General features: G+C 43.2%; 2 protein-coding genes across 12 annotated transcripts in view; both read right to left on the bottom strand.

Moving 5' to 3' along the window:
• Positions 1-1,085: 1,085 nt before the first annotated feature.
• REP15 (RAB15 effector protein) lies at positions 1,086-3,719 on the bottom strand. The gene is given in 6 exon segments (XM_065664055.1): positions 1,086-1,308; positions 1,310-1,438; positions 1,440-1,613; positions 1,615-1,662; positions 1,664-1,783; positions 3,673-3,719. Coding segments are annotated over 6 exon segments (741 nt in total).
• The window catches only part of PPFIBP1 (PPFIA binding protein 1), a 115,478-nt gene continuing 95,461 nt past the window's right edge, over positions 3,231-23,247 (bottom strand). For 8 of the 11 annotated variants that reach the window (XM_065673573.1, XM_065673619.1, XM_065673609.1 and 5 more), the window contains 16 exons: positions 22,750-22,803; positions 21,539-21,599; positions 20,467-20,496; positions 19,174-19,345; positions 17,709-17,741; positions 15,347-15,488; positions 14,953-15,081; positions 13,990-14,140; positions 12,692-12,803; positions 12,489-12,577; positions 9,831-9,953; positions 8,872-8,997; positions 7,814-8,002; positions 7,067-7,246; positions 6,641-6,706; positions 3,231-5,904 (listed from right to left, as the gene is read on the bottom strand). In XM_065673573.1, coding sequence (XP_065529645.1) covers positions 5,818-5,904; positions 6,641-6,706; positions 7,067-7,246; positions 7,814-8,002; positions 8,872-8,997; positions 9,831-9,953; positions 12,489-12,577; positions 12,692-12,803; positions 13,990-14,140; positions 14,953-15,081; positions 15,347-15,488; positions 17,709-17,741; positions 19,174-19,345; positions 20,467-20,496; positions 21,539-21,599; positions 22,750-22,803 — 1,744 coding nt within the window. In that variant the 3' untranslated portion in view covers positions 3,231-5,817. The remainder of the gene's footprint in view (positions 5,905-6,640; positions 6,707-7,066; positions 7,247-7,813; positions 8,003-8,871; positions 8,998-9,830; positions 9,954-12,488; positions 12,578-12,691; positions 12,804-13,989; positions 14,141-14,952; positions 15,082-15,346; positions 15,489-17,708; positions 17,742-19,173; positions 19,346-20,466; positions 20,497-21,538; positions 21,600-22,749; positions 22,804-23,247) is intronic. The other 3 variants (XM_065673637.1, XM_065673629.1, XM_065673601.1) reach the window with 1 other exon arrangement.

Raw genomic sequence — 23,247 nt, forward strand, 5'->3', positions numbered from 1 at the left:
CATTGTCAAGTTTATGTTGTTAAATACTTGGTTGTGTATCATCACCATTACCAGCCATGATACAGAGCCTGGGCTGGTTTCCACCATTGCTGAGGGCCCGGGTTCCTAAGCCAAAACCCACAAGGTGAAGAGTGTAGCACTGCCTGGGCAATGTACCCTGGCTCCCAGGAGAAACACCAAGCCTGCATGAAATGGAATAAATCAGTCGCTAAATGCAACCAGCCACTGAGCTACTCAAAACAAATTCAAAGTGACCTGAGTTTGCCTCCTCCAGACTTCTGCTCTCTGCCACGCGGGGTGAGGAGTTGCCGCTGCTGCCATGAGAAGTGAAAACTCCCACCAGCATCTCCAGGGCCAGGTTTTGTCCACATTTGTTGATTTTTAGCCAACTTTAGCACCTGCCGCTGCCTTCAGCCACTCCTTGCCCTCACACAGCCACTCAGCAGGAACAGGCCTTGCAGCTGGGACTGACCCTGCCCTTGCCTTTCAGTCACAATGCTGAAGCCCTCCACAGCCTGGCACTGATCTACTATTAAGGGGCAAGTAATAGGTTTCTCATACAGCCCTTTTTAGCCATTTCTAAGAGGAAGGGCTTTTACCTCTTAGTTGGGAACCAGCTCACGCCTCCAAACCAGCATTTCTGAGCTCTGATATTGTCCTTCAAGCTAGGTGCAAATCTTGACCATTCCATTTTATCACAGACTCAACCTCCTGTTACGGAAAAACACTTGCCACAGAGGCACCAAAGGCTGTGAGTCAGCTCTACCATGACCACCCGAAGGCTTAGGGTGATAAAGCTTTCACCGGCCCCAGCCAACACTTAAAGTCTGGTGAACAAAATGCCCTGGAAAAATGACGCGCCTTCTATAAACACATTTTTCTGGCAGGTGAGTCCTGTTGTTTTAAACCTGGAGAGACTGACTCAGCTTGGCTCCTGCAGGAGCCACGGGAATGTGACGGCTGGAGGGGAAGGTGGGAATTAAGGGGGTGGAGGGAATGTTGTGTGAGAAGAAAAGCCAGAGGCAGCGCTGAGCCCCACGCAGCCTCTGGTGCCGGGGTGCAGTGCCACTGCTGTACCCAGTGGTTTACAGGAGGCTTATGTACATGCTGCCCACCTCCTTCAGTCCAGTTTTTGTGCCAAGGCAGTTTTCCAACATGTCTTTTGTGGCCAGGAAGCCGTCAGCACTGGTGCCAAATTGCCATAGTGCATCCCTGCCCAACAGGCGGTAGTTTTGCTCCTCCTTGGCAATGCTAAGCATGACTCCTCGGGTGTCCTTGGGCTTCTTCCCTGGCACACCGAATACGATGCAAGCCCAGGCAGGCCCGTCCCAGCAGGCGGCAGAACTCCACCAGCTTCTCAAACCTGCTCCTGTTCTGGAAGCGCTCATCTGCCAGTGCAGCTTCCCGGCAGCAATCCTCCACCACCTCAGCTATGGAAAAGCTCAGCCAGCTGTAAAGCCTGCATGGCAAGTTGGAGTTTGGTTTGCTTGTCAACTCCAGACAGGGTCCAGATCCAGTCCACCCCAAACAGGGAGGACTGCTGCTTGGTCGTTATGCTGGTCATGATACATTCCTCCACTCCCTTTTTCAGGCAGAAGCTGATGAAGTTGACCAAAGACCTCACTCAGCATGTTTGTGGCTGGCTGGAATTTGCTCTGGGGATCCAAGGTAGTTCTTCAGCCTTTGGGATACATGGACCACACCTCGGCTGAAGACTCCACAGATGATGAGTTTCAGCCTTGTTTTGCTGGTTGTCCTCCTGTGAGACCTTCTGGCCCATTTTCTATGTAGGTCATTTCCGCAGGCAGGCAACCTTGTGGAAGTCCCTTCTTATTCCATCAAAGGCTATGGTGGCACTGGGTTCAGCCAGACTTATTGAGCATGCAATGGTTACCTGCCACCCTCCAGCTGAAGGTCATGGCAGTGGCAGAGCTGAGCCCTGTGAACCCGCTGCTGTTCTGCAGGGCACACAGGCTTCCTCCTCTGCAGCTCTTCAGTCCTCTGCAGCTGACTGAACAGCAACCAGCCCGACAGGCCCAGTGGCTTTCACACCTACTGAATTCATCTTTGCTTGTTTCCTTGTTGTTAATTCTGGCACCATTCCTTTAGCTGATGCTATCTATCATCTCATTTCAGACTGATCTTATCGCCTTTGATCTCTTTCTAGGACTATTAAAGAGAAGTCATTTGATTGGCACTGGGTGTTTCCTGGACATGAAACAACCTTTTTCTTTTAATCACCCCAAGAAACATATGCATCCAAACCTGAGGACTTCTACCAGGTGCTTGAAATGACACAGCGGTCTTTTCTGATGGGCTGTTGCCTGTATCCCAGTATTAACTGCTGCTACACTTGTACCCTGGCAGTGCATATGGAGCAATGGCCATAAACTGAAACATGAGAGGTTTCACCTCAGCGTGAGGAAGAACTTTATGTTGAGGGTGGCAGAGCACTGGAACAGGCTGCCCTGTAGAAGTCCTCAGTTTTGGAGGTGTGTATGTAATTTAACCAAACAGAAAAAAAGCTGGGTTTAATTTCCATAGGCTCTTGATGGATACACATCTGTCTTTTCCTCATTACTGTAAAAAGCCAGACAACAACAGTTTGTTATAGTCTAGCTTTCGAAGTGTTTATCCTCAGTGTTCCCAATGAAATGTTCATCTGCTGATTAACAAAAGCACAGAAATTAAGGTCACAAGATAGGGATCCTGCATTTTCTGGTCTGTTATCTAGGCTATGCTGGGTAAAACCTTGACCATTATTCATACCTTCACCCCAGCAACACAATGCAGTAGCTGGAACTCCCATGACTGATGAGGGCTGTGAGGGCACAGGGACAGGAATGACACCTGGGACCAGAGAGACAGTAGCTCTACACAGGTAGAAGGGCCAGAGCTGGTCTTTCCTTTGGCACCCTGTGAGGACTCCCTGAAGAGTACACACCAAGCAACAAGGAAGTGCTTCCTCATCACGCCATAGCAAACAACCCAAGATGGTTCAAATCTGGATTCCAGAAATAAGTAAAAAGACTGAGGGTAGCTGATTTCTTAGCTGTTAGCTGAATCCTTCTGCAGGCACTATCGACAATCAAACTGAATCCACAAAAAATGTGCAATTTTGCCCCTCTTCCTTCCTGTATCTTTTAAATACAACAGAACAAGCTTCCTATGAAAATAAAATGGGAAAAAAGGGTATTATATTAAAAAAAGGAACCAGCTTCCAGAAACACTTGGCATTTTCCACAGACTTTATTGGATTTTACGTGGCAATACACAATAGTTACGTTGCCCTCTTCAAACACACACACAAATTTAAATACCCCGACAGTATCATTGTGTGCACATGCACATATAAACTTCCCGACTTGATCACTTGCTGTCATATTCCAGGCCCATAAAATAACCAAGGTTCAGAGGCCAGGCAGCTTTGAAGCGATGACCTGACTTCCAACTGGTGAATGCAAGAATGGGGTTGTTGGGAGCAGTATGCTACTTACACTGGACTTACTTAAACCATCATCTGCCTTTGTTGACAGGCTAGCACTGGACTGAAGAGAAACCAGAGACTATTTGTGCCTATTTCAGCACATAATATTGTGTCACTGGGTCCCCTTATTTTTTCCTGTGAATATCCAGTCATATTCACTAGTGAGGTCGAATCTGGAGGAATACTTTAGCTCAGAGGCCTGCACCATGCCTTCCCAGTGCTTCTGCGGCATGTGGGAGAGCAGGGTCTTAAGCTCAACTTATATGTGAGTAATGACCACATTACAGAGTATTCACAGAAAGCGAGCCCTGAATTCCCATCCCAAGCATCTGCACCCTAAAGCTGAGAGCAGGCGGTCCACAATGGGGTATTTCTGCCTGAATAAAATAGCTCAAACACCCCCAAGACTGCAGAGGAATAAACAACAGTCAGCAAATTATTTACAGACAGGAATTCATCAGGAATACTGAATAAAGCTTCAGTTGGGATCTGTTTGTAGATAAGTGTTAAGCAGCACAAACTATTTTACATATACATTATGGATTGTTTGCCTGGCTCCAATAACTAAAGAGAAAATGGCAGCGCTTGATATTATGTGTAACACAACTGGTCCACATCAAGTTTTTCATCTTGCTACATAAATAATAGCCTATGCTGCACATCCTTCAAAGAACCAGGCTGGCAACAGCTTATCAAATTACAATAATACAATGCTAGAGTGTGTCTCCAATCTACCCCAATCTATGATGGGAGCTCCCTGGAAGCCCTTGAACCATGAACCCTGTAAGAACCTTTCTTCTTCTCCTAGCTTTGGTAATAGTGTTTCATAAACACCCACAAAGTCAGCACAGATCTAACACTCCTTGCACCATGTCAGCAATGTGTTGGGAACAGTCTCACCTCCAGCAAGGAGAGCGACGAAACAAGCCACAAACGCTTGGTACAGCAACACACCACTGCAGGGAACAATTCCAGATGTACTTTTTTTGCCCTTACAAAGCAAAGAAGCTTCATGCCATTGTGCTAAAATACATGCAACGTTCAACACCGTACGAATGACCACTGTAATAAACAGTTACATTTTTGCCATTTGCTTTTGGCTAGGACACCTTGCAACACCAAAGTCTGACAAAAGATTTCCATTGGCTTAGTTATTAAAATCTGATGATCTTCAAAAGCAGAGGAGCTGTGCTTTGAGAAGGTAAAATGATTTTGATAGCTGAATTTTGGAGAAAAAGTCCCACCTTAGGTTTAATATTCTGAAATAATATATTTCCTATACATTTCTCTATATAACTTTATACTTTTTTGCAACTACACCATCTTTACGTTAGTCACAGCACAGAAATATCTCTTCCATATGCAGCGAATACTCTCAACTCAGAGGAAACTTTTATGGCACAGAAGTGTTAATCACCATTGTTGGATGCTCTAACTACTGCTGCTGGGAACAAGAAAGAAGATGTTTTAAAATGTGCAGCTCCTGCGTGAGTCACTGCTAGAAGAAACCTGGTTTGTAATTGTTTCATCGTCCCAAATGGAAGATCATTAAACTGTGCACTTAAGTAAAAAGCAATGAAAGAAAACAGTTCCAAAGGTCAGCCTGCCTTTTCCAGTAACCAGCTGGTATGCAAACTGGCATAATTTTTTTTTTTTTTACAACCCTCTCTCTCCCCTTCCCCCACACCTCGAACTTTCCATCACTCTCTCTCACAAAATCTAAATTTCTGCTTTTATATGTACTTCATATACTTCTTTTTTCCTTTTTCTTTTTTTATAAAACTGTATAAAAATAAGAGCAACAGTCAAGAGCTACCGGGGGGCTTATGCAGGGCATGGATGATTAAAATTCTACATTGGATACTGTAGGAAGGGCAGAACTGGCATTTGTGCTGAACAAAAAGAGCAGGAACACCTATTTTCAGCTGTGAGCCTAGAAAAAGCTTGTGCATGATATCTACAGACACAATACTTCTACCTAACAACTTCTGTTATTTTGAAACAATATAAAGTATTATCTAAGGCCATGAATAAGCAAAAGGAGCACTATTATACCACATAAAATTCAATGCAACACTCTGAAACATAATCACCAGTTTGTACATTAAATATAGTAAAAACAATTACCATTCACCAGTGTCAGGGTGTTTCTTATGGCAACTTTAGAGTAGGCACCTTTTTGTTTTCCTAAATTCTCCAGCCCCCAGTGTTACTTCTAAGAAACAGAAGCGAGAGCAATGTAATGCACATGATCTGCTGCCCGTCATGTATAATGACGACGTTTCTTGCACATACGAAAGTGAGCCTTTGCCAGTGCCTGGTGGTTACTGTCACACGTTAGAGTCCTCATCCGTTATACTGGTGCTAGGAGAGCGAGTTGCAAAGTCTTTAAACATTTCATCTTCCTTCAACATGTGCTAGAAGGCAAAGGAGGGAAAAGTCAAGGTTAAGGCCCTCACAACTGAAATCAGGTGCTTGGGATGGTCCAGTCCTGTGCTTGGCAGCAAACACCATCAGCCAGCCACTTTGCTCTGCTGAGGTCATTTATCACCTATGCTGCTGAAAAGCCAGCTCACTGCTGCCTGCTGGCCCAAATGGCTCGGGGAGCACAGGCTTGTAGCAGGGCTTCCACCCAGAAAATGTGCTGCGACCCTCAGTTGGCAACTCACCACCCAAGGGCAAACCACTGGCCTCTGCCCTTGCCAGAGGGTGGTGATTCTGTGAGAAGAGCTGGCGACCACAGGCCACCAGCCAGAGGAACCTCCTGCCAAGATGGGCAAGTATCTTCTGGTAGCACCAAGTTTTCTTTTCCCCTCCATCTGTGTACAAAACCCAGAGAACCTCAACTAACCCTGAGTTTGATGAGGCTTCACTATATCCATAATTTACACTGTACTTTATATATTTTAGCCCTCTGAGACCAGTAGGCTAGCCAAAGACTAAGGCCTGCCACGCACTGAGATTGATCAAAGCAACTGCCCCCAAACCACAAAACTCAGCTGCTTGACAGAGCCACTAACAGCAAAGAGAAGTTGTACTTAGTGTATTTGTATTAAATAGTATCACTATTTAATACTAGTGACTGCCAAGGGGTTTATACCCATCTTAGAGGAACAGAGTTCTTATTCCACAGACCCCACTTTTAAGCCTTACTGTCAGGTTGTTGATGCCTTCAGAAAACACTCCTATTTGCCTCACTGTTCCTTCTGAATCTTCCATCTACAAAAAAAAAGCCAGTGAATACTGAATCAATAATAAATTCATTGTATGCCATGACAGAGTGGCAATTAAGTGCAGCACATAATGTAACTGCTTGATTACAGCAATAATGGTCAGAGCAAGGGAGGCATGTGCACCACCAGGAGAGAACAGTTATGCCAGAGTAGGTCCTAAAGTCTCTGCATTCACAGCTTGAACCTCCCTGGGCTGAGAGACACTTTGTTAGTAATGGTGTGTGACTGGCAAGAAGTCAGGACCTTCATAGGCCAAAGCAAAAGGAAGGCCTCCCTGGGAAAAGCAACGTTTTCCACTAAACCTGACAGCGCAGTCAAGGACTCCAGACTGCTAGAACTGGCTTACCTGCTCCAGCCTGTCCAAATCATCATCATCATATACTCGGATATCCAGGCCAGGCTTAAAACCCTTCTTTGACCCACTTCCAGATGCCCGTCCCAGCTCCATAGGACATACATACTCTTCCACATCATCTTGCTTCTTCTTCCTCAGGCTTCCAAAACTGCTGAAGGCAAGCTTCTTTGGCTTACAAGTGAAGAGAAAATTGACAATAAGTTAGACAATCAGCAAAGAATTAACAGATCTCTTACTGCTGCACTGGCGTTTCAATAATGGTCAAAACCCCACTACTCTAATAAATAAAGATCTTCTAAATAGCTGTATTTCATGCTAAATGCATCTTAAAAGAACAAGATGTGTCCCCTCATTCTACAATTGTTAAGACAACACCATGTAAGGATCTCAAATGAGATCAGAATCCCACTGCATTAAACCATGAGCATATATATAGTAAGAGACAGTCTCCCTTCTAAAACACCTTACAGGACAGACAGAAGGACAGCTATAAGAGTACTACCTCTTGTCTGTGCATGTGAGAGGCTGAGGTGTGGTGCATTCATGTGTCAAACATGAATGTCAAGCAAGTGTCAAACCCAGATCTGCTGAGTTTTGCTTTCATGCATCTTTCCTTAGCAGCCAGCCCCTTTTCTCGCATTTTACTGAATGGCCCTCCAAACACAGATAAAACCAGCACAATGGAGATCTAAATGCTTGCCTGGAAGCTCATGCACCAACCCAGAACAACTGACTTACCTTTACTTTGGCAGTGGCTGTTAAGAGGACATAGTCTGGGGACTCCATGGCTTCACGTTTCTGCTGCTGGGCCTCCTGACCAATAAGGAGGTTGAAATGAGTCGCCAAGTGCCGTCTCAGTAGCGTTTTGTTTGGTGGGATGTTCAGCAACTGTGCCATGGTTTCTACATTGAAACGAGGCTCCAAAACCTATTAATCAAATCACAGAGAAACCAACTGAAGCCAGTACTGTGTGATGAGATCTCAGGTACATCAACAGACATGCCTATCTTGGTCGATCCCTAAGACTGCTTTGTGGGTTTTGTTTGTATATTAGAGGTAAGACACAACAAAGAGTGAGAAAAGAGTGTTAACTAAAGGACTGATAAAACGCTACCTCCAGGCTTTCCTTCTTGAGTTATAAATAGAAAAAAAAATTGGCAGGTAAGAGGAAAGGAACAGATGAATCCACCCTTAGCTCATGTAATGTGTGAAGCTGTCGCAAAATGTTTAACCCCCGTCCTCTTTAATTCGGGGAAACATAGCTAGAGGAATCATGGAAAATAAACAGATGTTTGTAAAATGTAAAATGTTTGGAGCAGGGATATTCCTCTTCATCACCACAACAAACTTCTGCAAGTGTAAGTCTTGTCTGGAGTTTGTGATGGTAATTAGAAACAATCCTGGTTTGACACAAATTGTAGATTTTACAGAAGTAACAAGCCTTCCTCACAAAATAAGAACATATCCAGGTCCAGGACCAGATCTAAGAAGGAGGATGATGGCTGTTTAACAGCATAATAGCAGTGTACAGCACTGTAGGACACAGGGTGGAGAATACCATATACAAATTAAATTGTGAGGAGAACACACTAATCAAACCCATTGCTGCCCATGCTAATTCTACCCAAGACAGCCATGACCGTTAAGAAAAAGGGTACTAAATCTTGATAGCGACTTCTCATTAAGCAGGATAAGAAGATAAAGTATGTGCAGCACAGATAACAGAATTTTGCTCTTGCAATTCTCAGCCATGTGTTTTTTTAATAAAGTTGAACAAGCAAGCCAAAAAACCTTACCATCAGTCCCCCATGCACACCGCTCCCCCGTAGGTTAGGTGCATACTCTGCCAGATCAACAGAGCGCAACCACTCCATCACGCGATGATTGGTCCATTGGGTGACCTCGGAAGGTGTGACGTTATTCTGCAAACAGGAGGAGCAGGCAGTTAAGGAGACTTCCCATCTCAGCTGTCTCAGCCCCAGACTTCACTGAAACAAACCTCTCCTGCCCTTAATGAATACAAGCCCACCTTGCACTTGAGAAAAAAAAACAGCCAGCTCTTTCTGGATTGCTGTCTTGAAGCAATACCAATGTGGCCATGGGTCTGGACAGTGGACAGGTCTGTATTATGCTTCACATCATTTGATCACCTGTTGTGCACTAGGACTACTTGCAATTTCTACCAATAGAACTGAAAATTTAGCTAGCTCCATGAGCTGCTGTGCTTTTCTTGCAGATACACATCATGAATCTATATCCAAGAGTCTGGGTTGCTCATCATCCATTGCTCTATCCAGCTTCCAAAACAAACTGATGGCAGTCTCCTGTCTGGTAAGAGGGCCAAACTCCCCCTTTTACACAGAACATTTTGACACAACCATTAATATTCCAGAGTTACACAAGACTTAAGTGAACAGTGCACTGAGTTCACGATGATTTATGTTCCAGACAACATATCAGAGACTAGGCCAAAACAGCCAGCTGTTGGTTAAGAAGAGAAGCGGGAGATTTGGCAAGGGGAACATGAGTCTGGGACCATGGCAGGTGGAGGAAAGTAAGTGGTGCTGCAGGTAGTAGTGGCAGAGCATGAGACTGGAAGAACAAGATAAGAAAAAGGAAAGTGAAAATGAAATAGAACAAAATAGGAAGGAGGCAACAGAAGGACAGAGCAGAGCAATTATCAGAGAATAATTAGAAACATGAGGGGATAAAAACATAGAGGATTCCTCTTTACAGCTTCATCTTAAGGCAGTACCTCATCAGACGGCCTCCTGCGCAGGCAGTTGGGTTCAAAGTTATTTATTCTCAAAACCTGAATGGCTCTCTTGATGCTGAGGTGGTGGAGGACACTGACAACCTTCAAGGACAGCAAGTCATCCTGTCGAAGAGGAAGGAGAATCAAACATAAACATACTTATTGGTGGAACAGCATACAGTTGGAGGAGAGTGCTTCAGACCCTGGCTTAAAAAAGCACATCTGACTGATAAATTTTAGATTAAGATTTTAATATATGACACACATGATTAATGTCAGTCCCAAAATAAAAGCTTCCCATGTTCCTAGTTAGCTAGCTAGCTAGCTAGTACAGCTAGCTGTACTAGCTCCTGGGTGATGTTCTCTCAATAGGGTATAAAGCTCTGTAGGGAAACTGGGGTAACAAGAAGGGAAGAGAGTAAGATGACACACCCTCAGCCATTCATTTAGAACCAGGACAGCTTTCCAAACACAATGCACCAGACTCATCTGGCATCTGCATTTAATCCTGCCAAAAGTATTAATACCACAAATGCCCAGCTAAAAGTTTAACCAAAAACAATAAATTACCCTGAAAATTGAGGCATTCTGTATGGTTAGAATGAAAACAGAGAAGAAGAAGAAGGTGTGCCAGGTTGGTCTCCCACAACTGCAAATGCTAAATCTTTCATAAATGTTTGTCACAAATGACGGACCGATGGAAAGGGTGACCATACCCAGGCTGCAGAGAGGCTCACTTTAAGTCTCCTTTGCCCCAGCTCACTGTCATGGTAGGTCCTACCATGCACAGGCACTACTACACACACATGAAGTGTCTCAGAAGTCCAATTCTCCACCAATGCAAGTTGGCTGACTTTGATACATTTATACACCCTTGTGTCAGGGCTAACCTGGCTTAGTATGTTTTAGTGTTACTTACGTGTTATGAATACTGGACTCTATCTGGTCAGGGTATGTACACTACAGACCTTCTCTGTCAACCTACTACTTCTCTTTCTTTTTTTAATACAAGAAAGACTGGCTGTTTAATACTAAAAGTTCCCTTCCATTACAGCCTATGCTGCATCTTCACCCACATGCATTCTCATTCAGTTAATACAGTAGTAGTAATGTCTCCTAACACAAGACCGAGCTCTACTATTTTGTACTAACGTACAAACCGCAAACCCCACTACATAAGCAGTGAATATTTAACATTTGACCAAAATGGACTCAACAGCAGTCATGCCAGGTAGGTGAGGCAGGTCAGTCCTGGGCAGTGGCTGCAGTTCCTCAGCAGTGCTGTGCTTGTCTTACAGGAGGAGAATGAGATTGATCAACCTTAGGCTTTCTCCCAGTGCTACTGCAAAGCCTACACAAAATACATGCAAATACGGCATAAAAAGGTAACTTTTAGTCTGCCCATGGCACAGCTTATGAAAGAACAAGAGTGTGATTGATTTCTTCTTCGTCATCCAGAAGGAATTAGTATTAGCGATGCTCAGTTTGCATTTCTGTCTCCAGAGAAGAAAAAAGGTCTTATCTCATCTTACCTGAGACCTTACACAAAGGAAACCTGCTGGGTTGGCTTTACCTGACCGGCAGTAAAGTGGGATGCTGACGCTGGTGCGAAGCATTTTGAAATACATAATGCAAAAGCTATTAAATGTAGCTTGTTTTCAAACAAGTTGACTCTAAAACTAGAGTCTTCTTCAAAGGAAATGGCTTGGGTTTTTTTTCACTTGAGCACCCACATGAGTAGGTAAGTAGACTGAATGTTTGCTCACTGAAGAAAAATATTCCACCTGCTGCTATTAATTAATAACAACCTGAACAGCAAAGGCCCAGCTGCATGAACTGTGACCACAGAATTTGCACTTCTGTGTACTTACTAACACTGCCTGAGCACATCAGTGTCACACGCAATGTTCAGCATAAGATCGCCCATTTCTCACATGTGGGTCTGGGCTCTTGCTTACTATGTTTGCTTTTCCACTGGAAGAAAGTATTTTTAAAGCTGGAAATAATATAGGAAATACCTGCAGGTGAGTAGCAGGATGAGGCCTTCTGTTTTCCATAGGTTACTGGTATTAGCATTAGCTTAACACAGGACACCCACTACAGTTTCAAGGGGTCCTTTAAACACTGCAGTGAAGCACACAGAAAAATATGGCATTCTGGCTTATCTTTGTAGCAGTAGCAATGCCTCTGACACTCTGACCTTCCTCAGCATTCTCCCTGTGATCATCCAGAAAATCTGAAGACCTGATTAATGAACCATTCACAGAATCATAGAATGGTTTGGGTTGGAAGGGACCTTAAAAGATCATCTAGTTCCAACGCCCCCTAGCCCCCTAGGCTTCCACTAGACCAGGTTGCTCGAAGCCCCATCCAACTTGGCCTTGAACACTGCCAGGGATGGGGCATCTATACCTTCCATGGTCAATCTGTTCCAGTGTCGAGTCCAGGAGGAACGTGAAGGCTGGGACGGAGAGGCTGGAGGACGTTATGTGAATTTAGTATCTCTGCAGTTGCAACAATAGGCTCAGTGACAACAGAGTCTCTCTAGTCTCACCTGGTCTTTAGTGAGCTATCTGGAGGTACACCCATGTGTATAAAAGCAGAGTGAAACTAACAGCATGAATAAGATGTCAGAAAGAAGCAAAGCAATGTACTTACCACACTCATGTAATGGAGCATTCGGCCATCCACCTTTCCTTCATCAAACTGGGTCTTATACTGCGGGAGGCCAATGTCATCCAGCCACCCTAAGGCAGAGAAAGACACATTAGTGTGGTAGCCAAGTTCTCATCCTTTGGGCCTCAACTTAGCTATGATTAGGAATCCCTAAGCTGCTAATTCAGCATGTAATAAAATCTTACTGGTAACCCAGTGGTAATCCAATTTTCCGTGATTGTTTTCCTCTTCAGATCCAAGTGCCTGCAGAGCAAGCTGAAGCTTCTTCCGATGCAATGGGTGCTTTATCCCAAGCTCCTGTGAATGGAAGGAAAACAACAAATCTAGAGACAATACTGTATTTTATTTCTCCCTCTGCTTAATTATAAATGGTTTCAGAGTCACACTGCACACAGCACTTGCTGGTGACTTGGCAGGTGTATTTTCTATTTGCTGAGTATCAGCACCATTTAGCACATGTTCAGCACTAGGGGAAGCCTGCTCACTGTGGTGGGCTGATTTCAAAATATGGTGGATTCCAAACTGCACAAAAATATTGGCCATAATATTCTCATACCAGGTTAAAAAAATCCCACAGTATAGACCATGTTAGCATTCAGAAAAATGCTTGATGGGACTACTTCCTTCCCCCCCACTTAGGTAGGTAAGGTTAAGAGATTTATTTAGTTAAGAGCATATGAAGGTCCACTAAAATTAATGCTTCCAAATGCATTAACACCTTCTTTGGTTTAGTTGCAAGTGCAGCCATTCCAGGACCTCTTCAATCCCATATACACTTCCATCAGTGCTTGCTAGTCAATGCTACCTCTGATAACACCATTACACGTCACTATGTGCACATCACACTTTTCTTACTCCAGCTGTATTGTAACTACGACTCTGAATTACCCCACTGCCGGACTGAGAAAACAGGCTATTTGGTGAGTGACTTTTTTAGAAGCTGAAAATTCACACGTTTAGTGAGTACTGCGGATTCAAAGTATAAATTGAATCAATTTTTTCTCCTGTTTCTAATTTTAGAAAAAAAGACAACTTTGTAACGATTTAAGACAAAGAGACTGATCACCTTGTGTGTAACAAATCCTTATTCCTCTGTGTAAAATGGATAGAAAATACAACCAGACCAAACCAGCAGCTTTTTACACCCTTCTCACACAGGCATAAAATAACTGCACCATACATGACTGCTAATGAATCAAGGCTACAAACCTATATGATAATGAAGCACTCTCATGTGCATATTTTTAGAAGGTGGCATAGCCAACTGGTATGTCCATGCTTAATGAAGTTAAATCACATTTAATTATTCATTTAATTACAGAGAATTGTAATTCAACTAAAAAGAGAAGTATCTGGCATCACTGCAGATGACAATGTTTTAAAACCTCATCTTGTTTTATCTTTATTTTTCCTGGGTGCACCTTACAGACATGATTTACATGCACAGAAATAGCAATGGTTTTGGGATTCCAACATTTCTCACCTTTTCCAGATCCTGCTGAGAAGCTTGCAGAAGTGTTTGCCCAGACAGTATCCAGTGTCTGCCATTACTTATGTAAGAGCCTAGCCCTTGGTCCTGGAGCCAGTTGCAAACCTGCTCCTTTGTCCACTTGGCGAATGGCATGTCCAGCTCACTACAGAAGATTTTACCAAAAAAAGACTGATTAATCCCATGTCTCAAATCTCCTATTCTCATACATAATGATAAACCCCAAACCTAAGCCTAATATATTAGTATTCTGCGGGAACTGGGACAGTCTCTGGGGAAGAACATGCATCGTGGTCAGCTTCTTTGCGAGTCTCACAAAGAAGAGGGTGTCTCTATTCAAAGACAGGTTGCGTAGGGCTTTGAGTAACCTCGTCTAGTGGAAGGTGTCCCTGTCTGTGGCAGGGGGTTGGAACTAGGTGACCTTTAAGGTCCCTTCCAACCCAAACCATTCTAGTATTCTATTCTATGATTCTGAACTGTTAGCACCATGAAGTACTGGCTGCTGCTGATCTCCTGCCACTATCACAATAAACACAGTCTATACATGCTACTGAAAACAACCACTTAGCTGCCTTGCACAACTAAAACACTGAATTGAGACCATGATTTTCCACATTAGCCTTTAACCCCCCAAAATGCACCAGAAAACATACCAGAGGAATACCTGTGATTGCCATGTGAGGGCTCATGCCCTGTTTCAGATGGCCTCACAACTGTACTACTCTGAAGCTGTGAGCAAGGAAGGCTCCACTCTGCAGCAGGACCCCACCACCCAGCAAACAACCTCAAGCCTACAAAGATCATCTCTGAAAGGAGGACACAGCCTAGATCTGCCTGTTTCTGTCTGTTACGAGAGGAGACATTTCATTTCATCACTGTGCTTCTCCTTTAGGTCCCATGGTTGATCGTAGCTGCTGGGAAGGCAAGCACCAGCACGCTTTGCACCACTTGTCTTACTTGTGAGACTGCCCGAGGTCTCGAGACCAGCCCAGTCGTGGCCCTGCAGTTGCTCTTGTCCCTCCTCTTTTGAACTCCGTCTCAGACATGTCATCTGGGTTGAAGGTGGTGGACTGGCTTCTTTTGAGTCTAGTTTAAATGGAAGAAAGCGTATTCACATTTGGCTAAGGAAAAGGTATGCTGCTACTACTGCTACCAATGTAGTCAAGATCTTCCACACAGGGTTTGTAGCAATTCTTCTACCTGCCGTCAAATGCCATACTGGCTCCTGCACTTGAGAGAGTAAACCATGGAGCCATGCACTGGAGAGGAGAAAAAGGGAAGATGTGTTCCCAGAAAACCCTTGTGCAAACCCCTGTCTCTGAAGAATAGTAATTTCTCATCTTTTACTTACTTTCCAAATAACCTCTTGATTCCCCTGGCCTTTTTCCTGGAATCCGGAGAAGGTGGTGTCATCTGTAGACTATCTGCTTCTTTTGCGCACGGAGGCAAGCCAGCCAGATCCAAGTTATCTGCAGATCCCTTCTCCGTCTCAGCTGTCAGAAAACAATAGCCCCATGAAGACCCACTCAAGAAGCACTGTACAGACACACTCCTGAGCTCAGGAACAGCTCTTGCTAAAGTTATTGAGAGCCACCATGTTAAGGAAATAGGCCAGAGAGGGATGGGAAAATCCAGGAGAATCAACATGTGTTCCTCCTTCATGGGCATGACTGGGAACACTCCAAGGCAGGGCTCTGCACCAGTTAAATGCCTTGCATCCAAGATAGGCAGAAAACACCTTGTGAATCAATCAGTGAATTAAGTCCCAAGTTTATTCTTAGGGAGTGCTCTTACAGTTCTTTCACAGAGCCAACACACATGGATGTCCAGAAATAATTCAGTGCCATGGCAGGGAACCAAACCAGGAGTCCCCAGAAGCACAGAAAAATAAATAATTTCCCTGCAGGCATCTTTCCTAATAACCTGCAGTATTCCATAAGTTCCCCATCCAGGAAATTCCAGCAACAAACAACTCCTGTCCCAGGAGCAGGAGGGCCCTTTTCCTCTCATTTCTGCAAATTGTGGAATATTTTGTTCCTCTGCAGAGAAACATCATAGAACTTAGGCTCTTTTTGAACTTGATCTTCTGAGTGATGTATAAAGCCTAATTAGAGACCCTACACATTACCACCCACTCTAAAAACATTACATCTTTGATCTGTAACTGTTGTTTTCTATGACAACAAACTTGAGGGCTCCTGTCCCCAAAATGGAACTTGTCACAAAAGCCAAACTTACAAAGAAGAAAATTATTTTAAGATCGTTTAAAATAACTGCAGTATCTACTAGGCTACATAAGCAGAGATGTGCCAGCAACTGCCAGATAGCTGAATTAAACTACCATGTGGAGTTTATGCCATTTACTTGCCGGGAAACAGTGACAGCATGAGCCTGTTCAGATGAAGCAGCTATGGCAAGGCAGCCTGCAGCAGGCTGACAATCAGACCTGTAACCATTTTTACCATGTTTTAACATGGCTGTTTGATTAGATGACCATTATTTGGTTTTGAAATGGACTCCTAGGCTTCCAGGAGAAAACCAAACAAGTTATGTGAATCAAGGTAGAGTGTATATTGCTGGGACACGTGGTCTCAAGCCACAGAATTAACACTGAGGCAGCCACAACGCGCCACAAATGGCAATAAACTGCAGGCTTTGCCAGCTGGCAAAGTTTAGATGATTCAGTCAGAATACATTTGAAGGTGTCCCATTTTCCACTAATGCTTTAGATGCTCAACCTTGCAGTGAGACAACAAGGTTGCATACAAGATTATTTATGGGCGCTCTGGTTTGATCACTGTTGAATATGTCAAACCAGGCTTTTGTATGTGTGGTTTTTGTTCTACTTGTAGAAGAAAAAGTGCTAGCTTAGAAAAAGTGCAATTGAACAGCTTTCTAGAGCGAGAACACTAGGACAAGGTTGGGTGCATTAGTAGCAGAGATTTGCGGGTATTGCAATATTTGCTCCGTGTACCTGACTCCCTTTCACACACTGATACAACCCCACAGAACACTCAACATTTAATGGGCCACATGGGAAACCAAGAAGGCCCAGAGCACTCGGTCTCTTCATCAGCAAGGGGCACACTGTGTGGCTCTATGACAACCCAGACTGACACAGCTCTGCTTGCTAAGGCGGGACCCTGCAAGTCTTGCCTGCCCTTGCCATAACCACTCAGGGAACACTCACATCACTAGACTGGTTTTTCCTATGTGAGTGGCTCCATCCCCATTTGCCCTAATTATTTCTCATTTGTTTATTATATAATAAATAACTGCATCTTAGAAGAGGAATTACGTATCCTACTCGCCAGCACTCCCCACAGTGAACACCTGGGAAATATACCTCATTCCCTGCTTCGCAACCCTTTAAGCTCTCTCCAGGAGAGATGAGAGCACAAAGGTGCCTCTGGTACTTAGACATCACTGATTCTCACCTACTACTTTGTCTGTGGGTAACTTTGTGCTCAAAGTTACAGCAAAGGTCTCTGCAAATTAACCCGCAATCTCTCATTAGTAGCAGTTACTACGAAATGGCACAGCTGACTTTTAGCAGAGGGCAGATGTTACATGAAAACTCCTTTTAGCAATGGACAATTTCAATGCAGAGCTCTGGTGTCTAGTTCTTGTTTGAAAAGTGTGTGGCCATAACCAGCTGTTAGCAGCAGTCACAACACAGCGCTGGTACAGGTAGACATGCAGGACTACTATACCTAAAGTAGGTGCACTTGCACTTCGACTGCGATCTTCAGATATCCAAACAACGCACATAACCACACGCAGCACAACGGGAGAGAACACGCAGAGGGACAAGGTAAAACACAGTTCAAAACTTACATTGGCAAAATACAAGACAAAAGGAGGGGAGTACATGAGACACATGCGCCACACGCAATGCTGAATTCACACAGAGATTAGGATTACCAATCCACTGTTAATCCCCCTCTCACAAAAAAGAAATGCAGTGGAGCTCTGTGGTGGAGAGGGTAAGAGCGCCACAGTCACTTTGGTGCAGGGAGGTCACTTGCTCCATGACACATGGGGCATATGACTCACATGGGCTCTCATGACGTGGCAAGTATCTGGACACCAGCTTTACAGATTTCAGAAGCACTGAAATGTGGATAACATACATAACTTACTCAGATTTACAGGACCCTGATCTAGATGGCCCATCTTCCAATCCTTTATGACAGTCACAAGTACTCCACTTTGTTAGACAATTTCAGGATGAAACAAACAATTACACAAATGCACACATGAAATAAACCAAAGCTGAGAGCCTAACCCTCAGAATAGACTGTACATCTATTCCAAGCAAGCTAGCAAGTTTCCATGCTATGTCACAGGCAAATACAGGTAACATATAATAAATGTGCAGGTATGTTATTTCTTTCCAACAAAAGTCTAAAATTGCCTTTGAGTAGGCAAGAGCAAGATACTCGTCTGCTCAACAAAGCAGAAGCTATACCCCTTTGGGCTTCTGAAAGATAGCGATAAATTCCTGTATCTCGTGCAAGAGAGCCAAAAACTTTACATGAATGGCAGTAGATCTGATGCACCGACTCGATGCTTGAACTGGAACAGCCGAAAGACTACTATAGCCATGTAGTGAATGCACGTAGGTTTTCATTTGGTGGCAACAATGACTTCAGCATAAAGCAGAACACTTTCGTTTATTTCTTTGTTAAATGCAAATATCATCAAATGACAACATCAAAACAACCTCCCCTCCATTCCAGGTGAACTTGAATAACTTGTCAATCCTGTTCCTGTTGTCACCATCGCTTTTGCAAGGCTGCTTAAATACACATGAAAACTGAGGCTGCTGCCTCATTTCTGTAAATCTGAAAATCTAATGAAAGATAAACTGAGGATGTAGCCAGGAGAAGAAAAAGACCACAAATCCCATGTGTGAACTACTGCCAGACAGCTAGCATTTCAAAACAGCATCAATCCACTACAAGGTCCCAGGAGAGATATCACAGCAAGGCTGAAACAGATCAAACACTTCATTACAACAGTGAGGGGTTTTTTTGCTCCTGTTTGATATTTTCCAAGCCTTCTACTGAGAAAAGTGCCACCAAGTCACAGTGAGACTAAGGCTTCTTACAGTTACAGCGGTTATTAAGATTGTTCAAAATACACAGAATTTGCACACAGGTGCACGATACCTACCCAGATTGGGGGCACTTGCAGTCCTCTTGTTATTTTTTATCTTGAAAAAGCCTCGTCCAAACGAAGATCTGGCTTTACGGGTACCAAAACTATCCTCATCGCCTGTGCCACCATGAGAAGGAGACTTTGGAGGGAGGGTTGCAAAATTATTACCTTCCACAGGAGGTTTAACCTGCTCAAGTTAGGGAAAAAAGATTCAGTATCAGGAAATTGCTAAAGGTCTTTTGAGAAAGACTGCGAAGTGACTGCCTACAGATATTCTGGAGAGTCCCTCTTGTTTCTTATTACAAGAAAACAAAATGTAAAAGCCATAAAGGAAAACATAAACAAGAACTTCATTTCAATATGCTCAGGAGCCAAGATTACTATCACCACTTCCTAAGAGTAACATGTATTTTTAAAGATGTTTCTCAGTTTCTGCAAGGTTGGCTTACAAATATGGACAAGGTAAAAATACAGTTCTGGAAGGCTTTGAACTTTTTCAGCTTTCTAGGGTTTCTGTCTCCCTCACTGCTAGATGTAGGGGCAGTGGGAAACAAAAGAAAGAGAGAAGACCCCCACAGTATATGGGGTTCTCTGCCAAGTGCCAGGCAACTCTTTTTGTCTGTCACTGCTCTGCAAGTTCAGAATTAATGGATTGATTGACCACGTCCAAGCAGGCAGTATAAATACCAGGACTGACATCAGACACACTTCAACCATCTCTTTAAAAGAAGGAGGGCATAAACCCATTCATAATCCAAATATTATCCTTTGGCTTTTGCTGAATTGATACAGCACTGACCCTACAAGAGGTATGTCATTTCTGCCTGGGTCTTTTTATAGGTAATAATTGTTGCATGCAAACTATGGTCATGTGCTAATTGCAGGGTAACTGTTCTGCAATGACAGTCTTTTTCAGACCACAGTTGCTAGTAACAGAAAACAATCCGTAAAGCCAAAGTTTTTTAAAGAGACACTAATCAAAGGTAATTAAAGGGTCAGTAAAACACTTAAGAGTTAACTTTGCTAGTTATCTAGTAGAATACATGCGGGAAACGTTAGCTTAGATGGCAACCTTATGCTCAACCAGACTGAAAGATAATCCATGTGTGAGAAGACAAGAATGTGTGAGACACTATATGCCTGACACTGAAGGGATGGTGACAACCATCATATACTCCTCGCTATCTTGTCTGCAGGTCTGCTATTCCCCCTCTGGAACTGCATGCCGCAATTTCACAAACTGAGCTTTTCAACACTTGCTCACTGCGTGCTTCTCCATGTACATGCATGAACGTGCACACACATTACCTCTGTTGGCTTCTGTGAAGAGTCTCTGTCCTGTTTGGGAAAGATTAATAAAAACATTTAAAATGTCATGGTTTATAACCAGCATTCAATTCATTAGCCTGAGTTAAATTCTGACTGTAATACCCTTCCTTGCCTATTTTTCCCCTCCCAAAATAAATCTCTTCAGAGCTGTATTTCACACAGATTAATTCTTGCTTTCTTTGAGGTCAGTGAGCTGACATGAAAATATGGTTGCCTTGCTTTACTTTGTAAAGGATTAGCTGTGTACTTAATTAGTGACATGCAGTCTGTTAAGGCACTAGTGGGAACAGCTGGAATAAGACAGGGCAGAAGCCAAGCAGATAAAACATCCACAGCCTCCACTCCTTGGCTGTCCAAATGAACAAAAAAAAACCCCTAACCCATGAACTCCAGCTGTCATCATCAAGTTCTGGTTACATTTTCAGTCCTGTCAACATCCTTCCTGAGCTGTAAGGCACAGCTCAGCGGCTTGGGTATCAGGGAACTCGGGAGCTTTAAAAAAATCAGGCTGTCAAAAAACAGCACAGGAATTGCCCTGATTTGATAACATTGTTAGAGACTAGCCGATTTTGATCTCTTCAAGAGACCTAGACTGTAGCTATCACCAGACTTACAAAGTGTTCCTGATCACTTAAAACGTAAGCCATCCCAGACTCTACATGCATTAATTTACACAGCCTTCCAAAATTGTTTGCTTTAAACAGAGGCAGGAGGTGGTAGTGGGACTTACTTTCTTCTTGTATGAAATCAGAAAAGCCTATCAACTAAAAAACCCCAACCTCATTATCTGAAGAAAAACACAAGAGAGTCTTGAGTAAATATCTCAAGTAAAAATCAAAAAAGCTCCTGTGTTTTCATGAACAGGTTTTCTCCTTTAATGAAATCTGGACAATGTCACATGCATGAGATCACTGCTAACACGTGACATGAGGAGCCCTACTCTGACTCAGAGTTTCTCAGAAGGTGGCAACAGGGTGTCCACAGGGTCACTGTCACAAGAGATATCACTCCTCTTTCTAAAGAGATGGGAGGAAGCAAGAGACCAACCAACCGCTTCAGATATCTCTTTTCTCAAACTGCTCAGACTGCTGGACTTCTGCAGCGAAGAAGTTCTGAAACAACAACATAAAAACCAAGTTACTGGAACTGAATTCGCAAACAGAAACACACTTTTCAGGAATCAGCTTTAAAGAAAGCATTATAACACACGATGAGATATACTAAAACCAAAATTGAATTAAGGCAATCAATGCACTAATCAGAGCCCATGCAAATATGATGAGATACTGTAAGAACCTCCACATCGCAATTAGTGCTGCTAATGCTTCAGTGACACGATGCCTACCTTCGGATATTTTTGGCATCTTATTTAATACTGTATTTTTAGAAGCACGAGCAAAAGTTACACAGGAAAAGCAAGTGATATAAAGAAAAGCTATGAAAAATAGTATTTTTAGCAATAGGCTTCTGACTAATTTAAACCTTAAAGAAGCCAAGCATATTAAGTCAAGCATGTTAGCTTTGGTTCCATTCTCCATTTTGGGCCAGATATCCCTCATCTTTTGGTAGGATTTACAGTCTAAAACATCTAAGTCTGGTTGAAAAGAAAGTTACCACTGAAGTTTTTCCCATAACCAGGTATAAATTAAGAGTAACTCCACTGAATTTTATACAAAGTTATTTATCTTTATACCAGCACAGGGAGAGTAGAATATGGCTCTGGGAATACTGTTGTGGCACTAAGTCACTCAAAATAAAAACAGCTGCAGAGCCTCACACTGTGTACCAGACTAACCCTGTTGACTTAAGCACCTTACTAACAAACCACTTTGACTCAACTGAGTTCATACATATTCCCACTGATTTCCCTAGGCAACATGGCTATGTGGCAGAAACTAAAACTACTTTCTCATTGTAGTCAGCCATCTCCTTTCCCCACTATCAAAAGAAAAAAGCAAATCACATGCACATGTACTACAGAAAACAAATTTCCAAGTATATTGACAGTGTACAAACAAATTAGAGATGCTTCACAATGTGAAAGTGATTAACTGCACATGTGCACAAATGAAGCCTTGAAAAATAATGATCATGAAAACACAGGACATGACATGAGCAGAAAGCTACCACTACTAAATATCACCTTGGCTACAATTGGTTGTTATATTTACATGTGTATGTAAAATGGGTGGGGATACGGGGGTTCAAGTTGACAATCACAAGTAAATATGTTCCCTAAACTTTTTTGGTTATGATACTTACACTGGACTGTCACACAGCTGAGTTTCTGGGGAAGAGCCTATTGATCTTCCTTCACTGCAAACAAAAAAAGGTATTAAAAAAGCGAGGCATTTGGGGATCCCATCCAAATACCTTGCTGATACAGAAAACCTATCATCCCAGCCTGCTTTAATCCTGTTTTCATTTCAGCTGTTATGGTACTAACACATTGCAAATCTTCTCCTCTACAGTGGCAAGTCTTGTAAAGGATCATAGAATCATAGAATGGTTTGGATTGGAAAGGACCTTAAGATCATCTAGTTCGACCACCGCTGCCATGGGCAGGGACACCTTGCACGAAATCATGTCGTCCAAGATAAAGGGCAAAGGTGAGCTCAAGAGTTCCAGAAAAGACAACTTGCATTGTAAGTTGATGACAATACTGCACTATTTAGCTTAAATAAATGCTGAGGTTACAGCTTGTGCAGGGTTTGCAGCAGCACCAAGTAGTGGAGGTTCCCACCTTCCTCTCAGTCAGCT

The sequence above is a fragment of the Lathamus discolor genome, chromosome 1 (genome assembly GCF_037157495.1).
Source record: "Lathamus discolor isolate bLatDis1 chromosome 1, bLatDis1.hap1, whole genome shotgun sequence".
Lineage (NCBI taxonomy): Eukaryota > Metazoa > Chordata > Aves > Psittaciformes > Psittacidae > Lathamus > Lathamus discolor.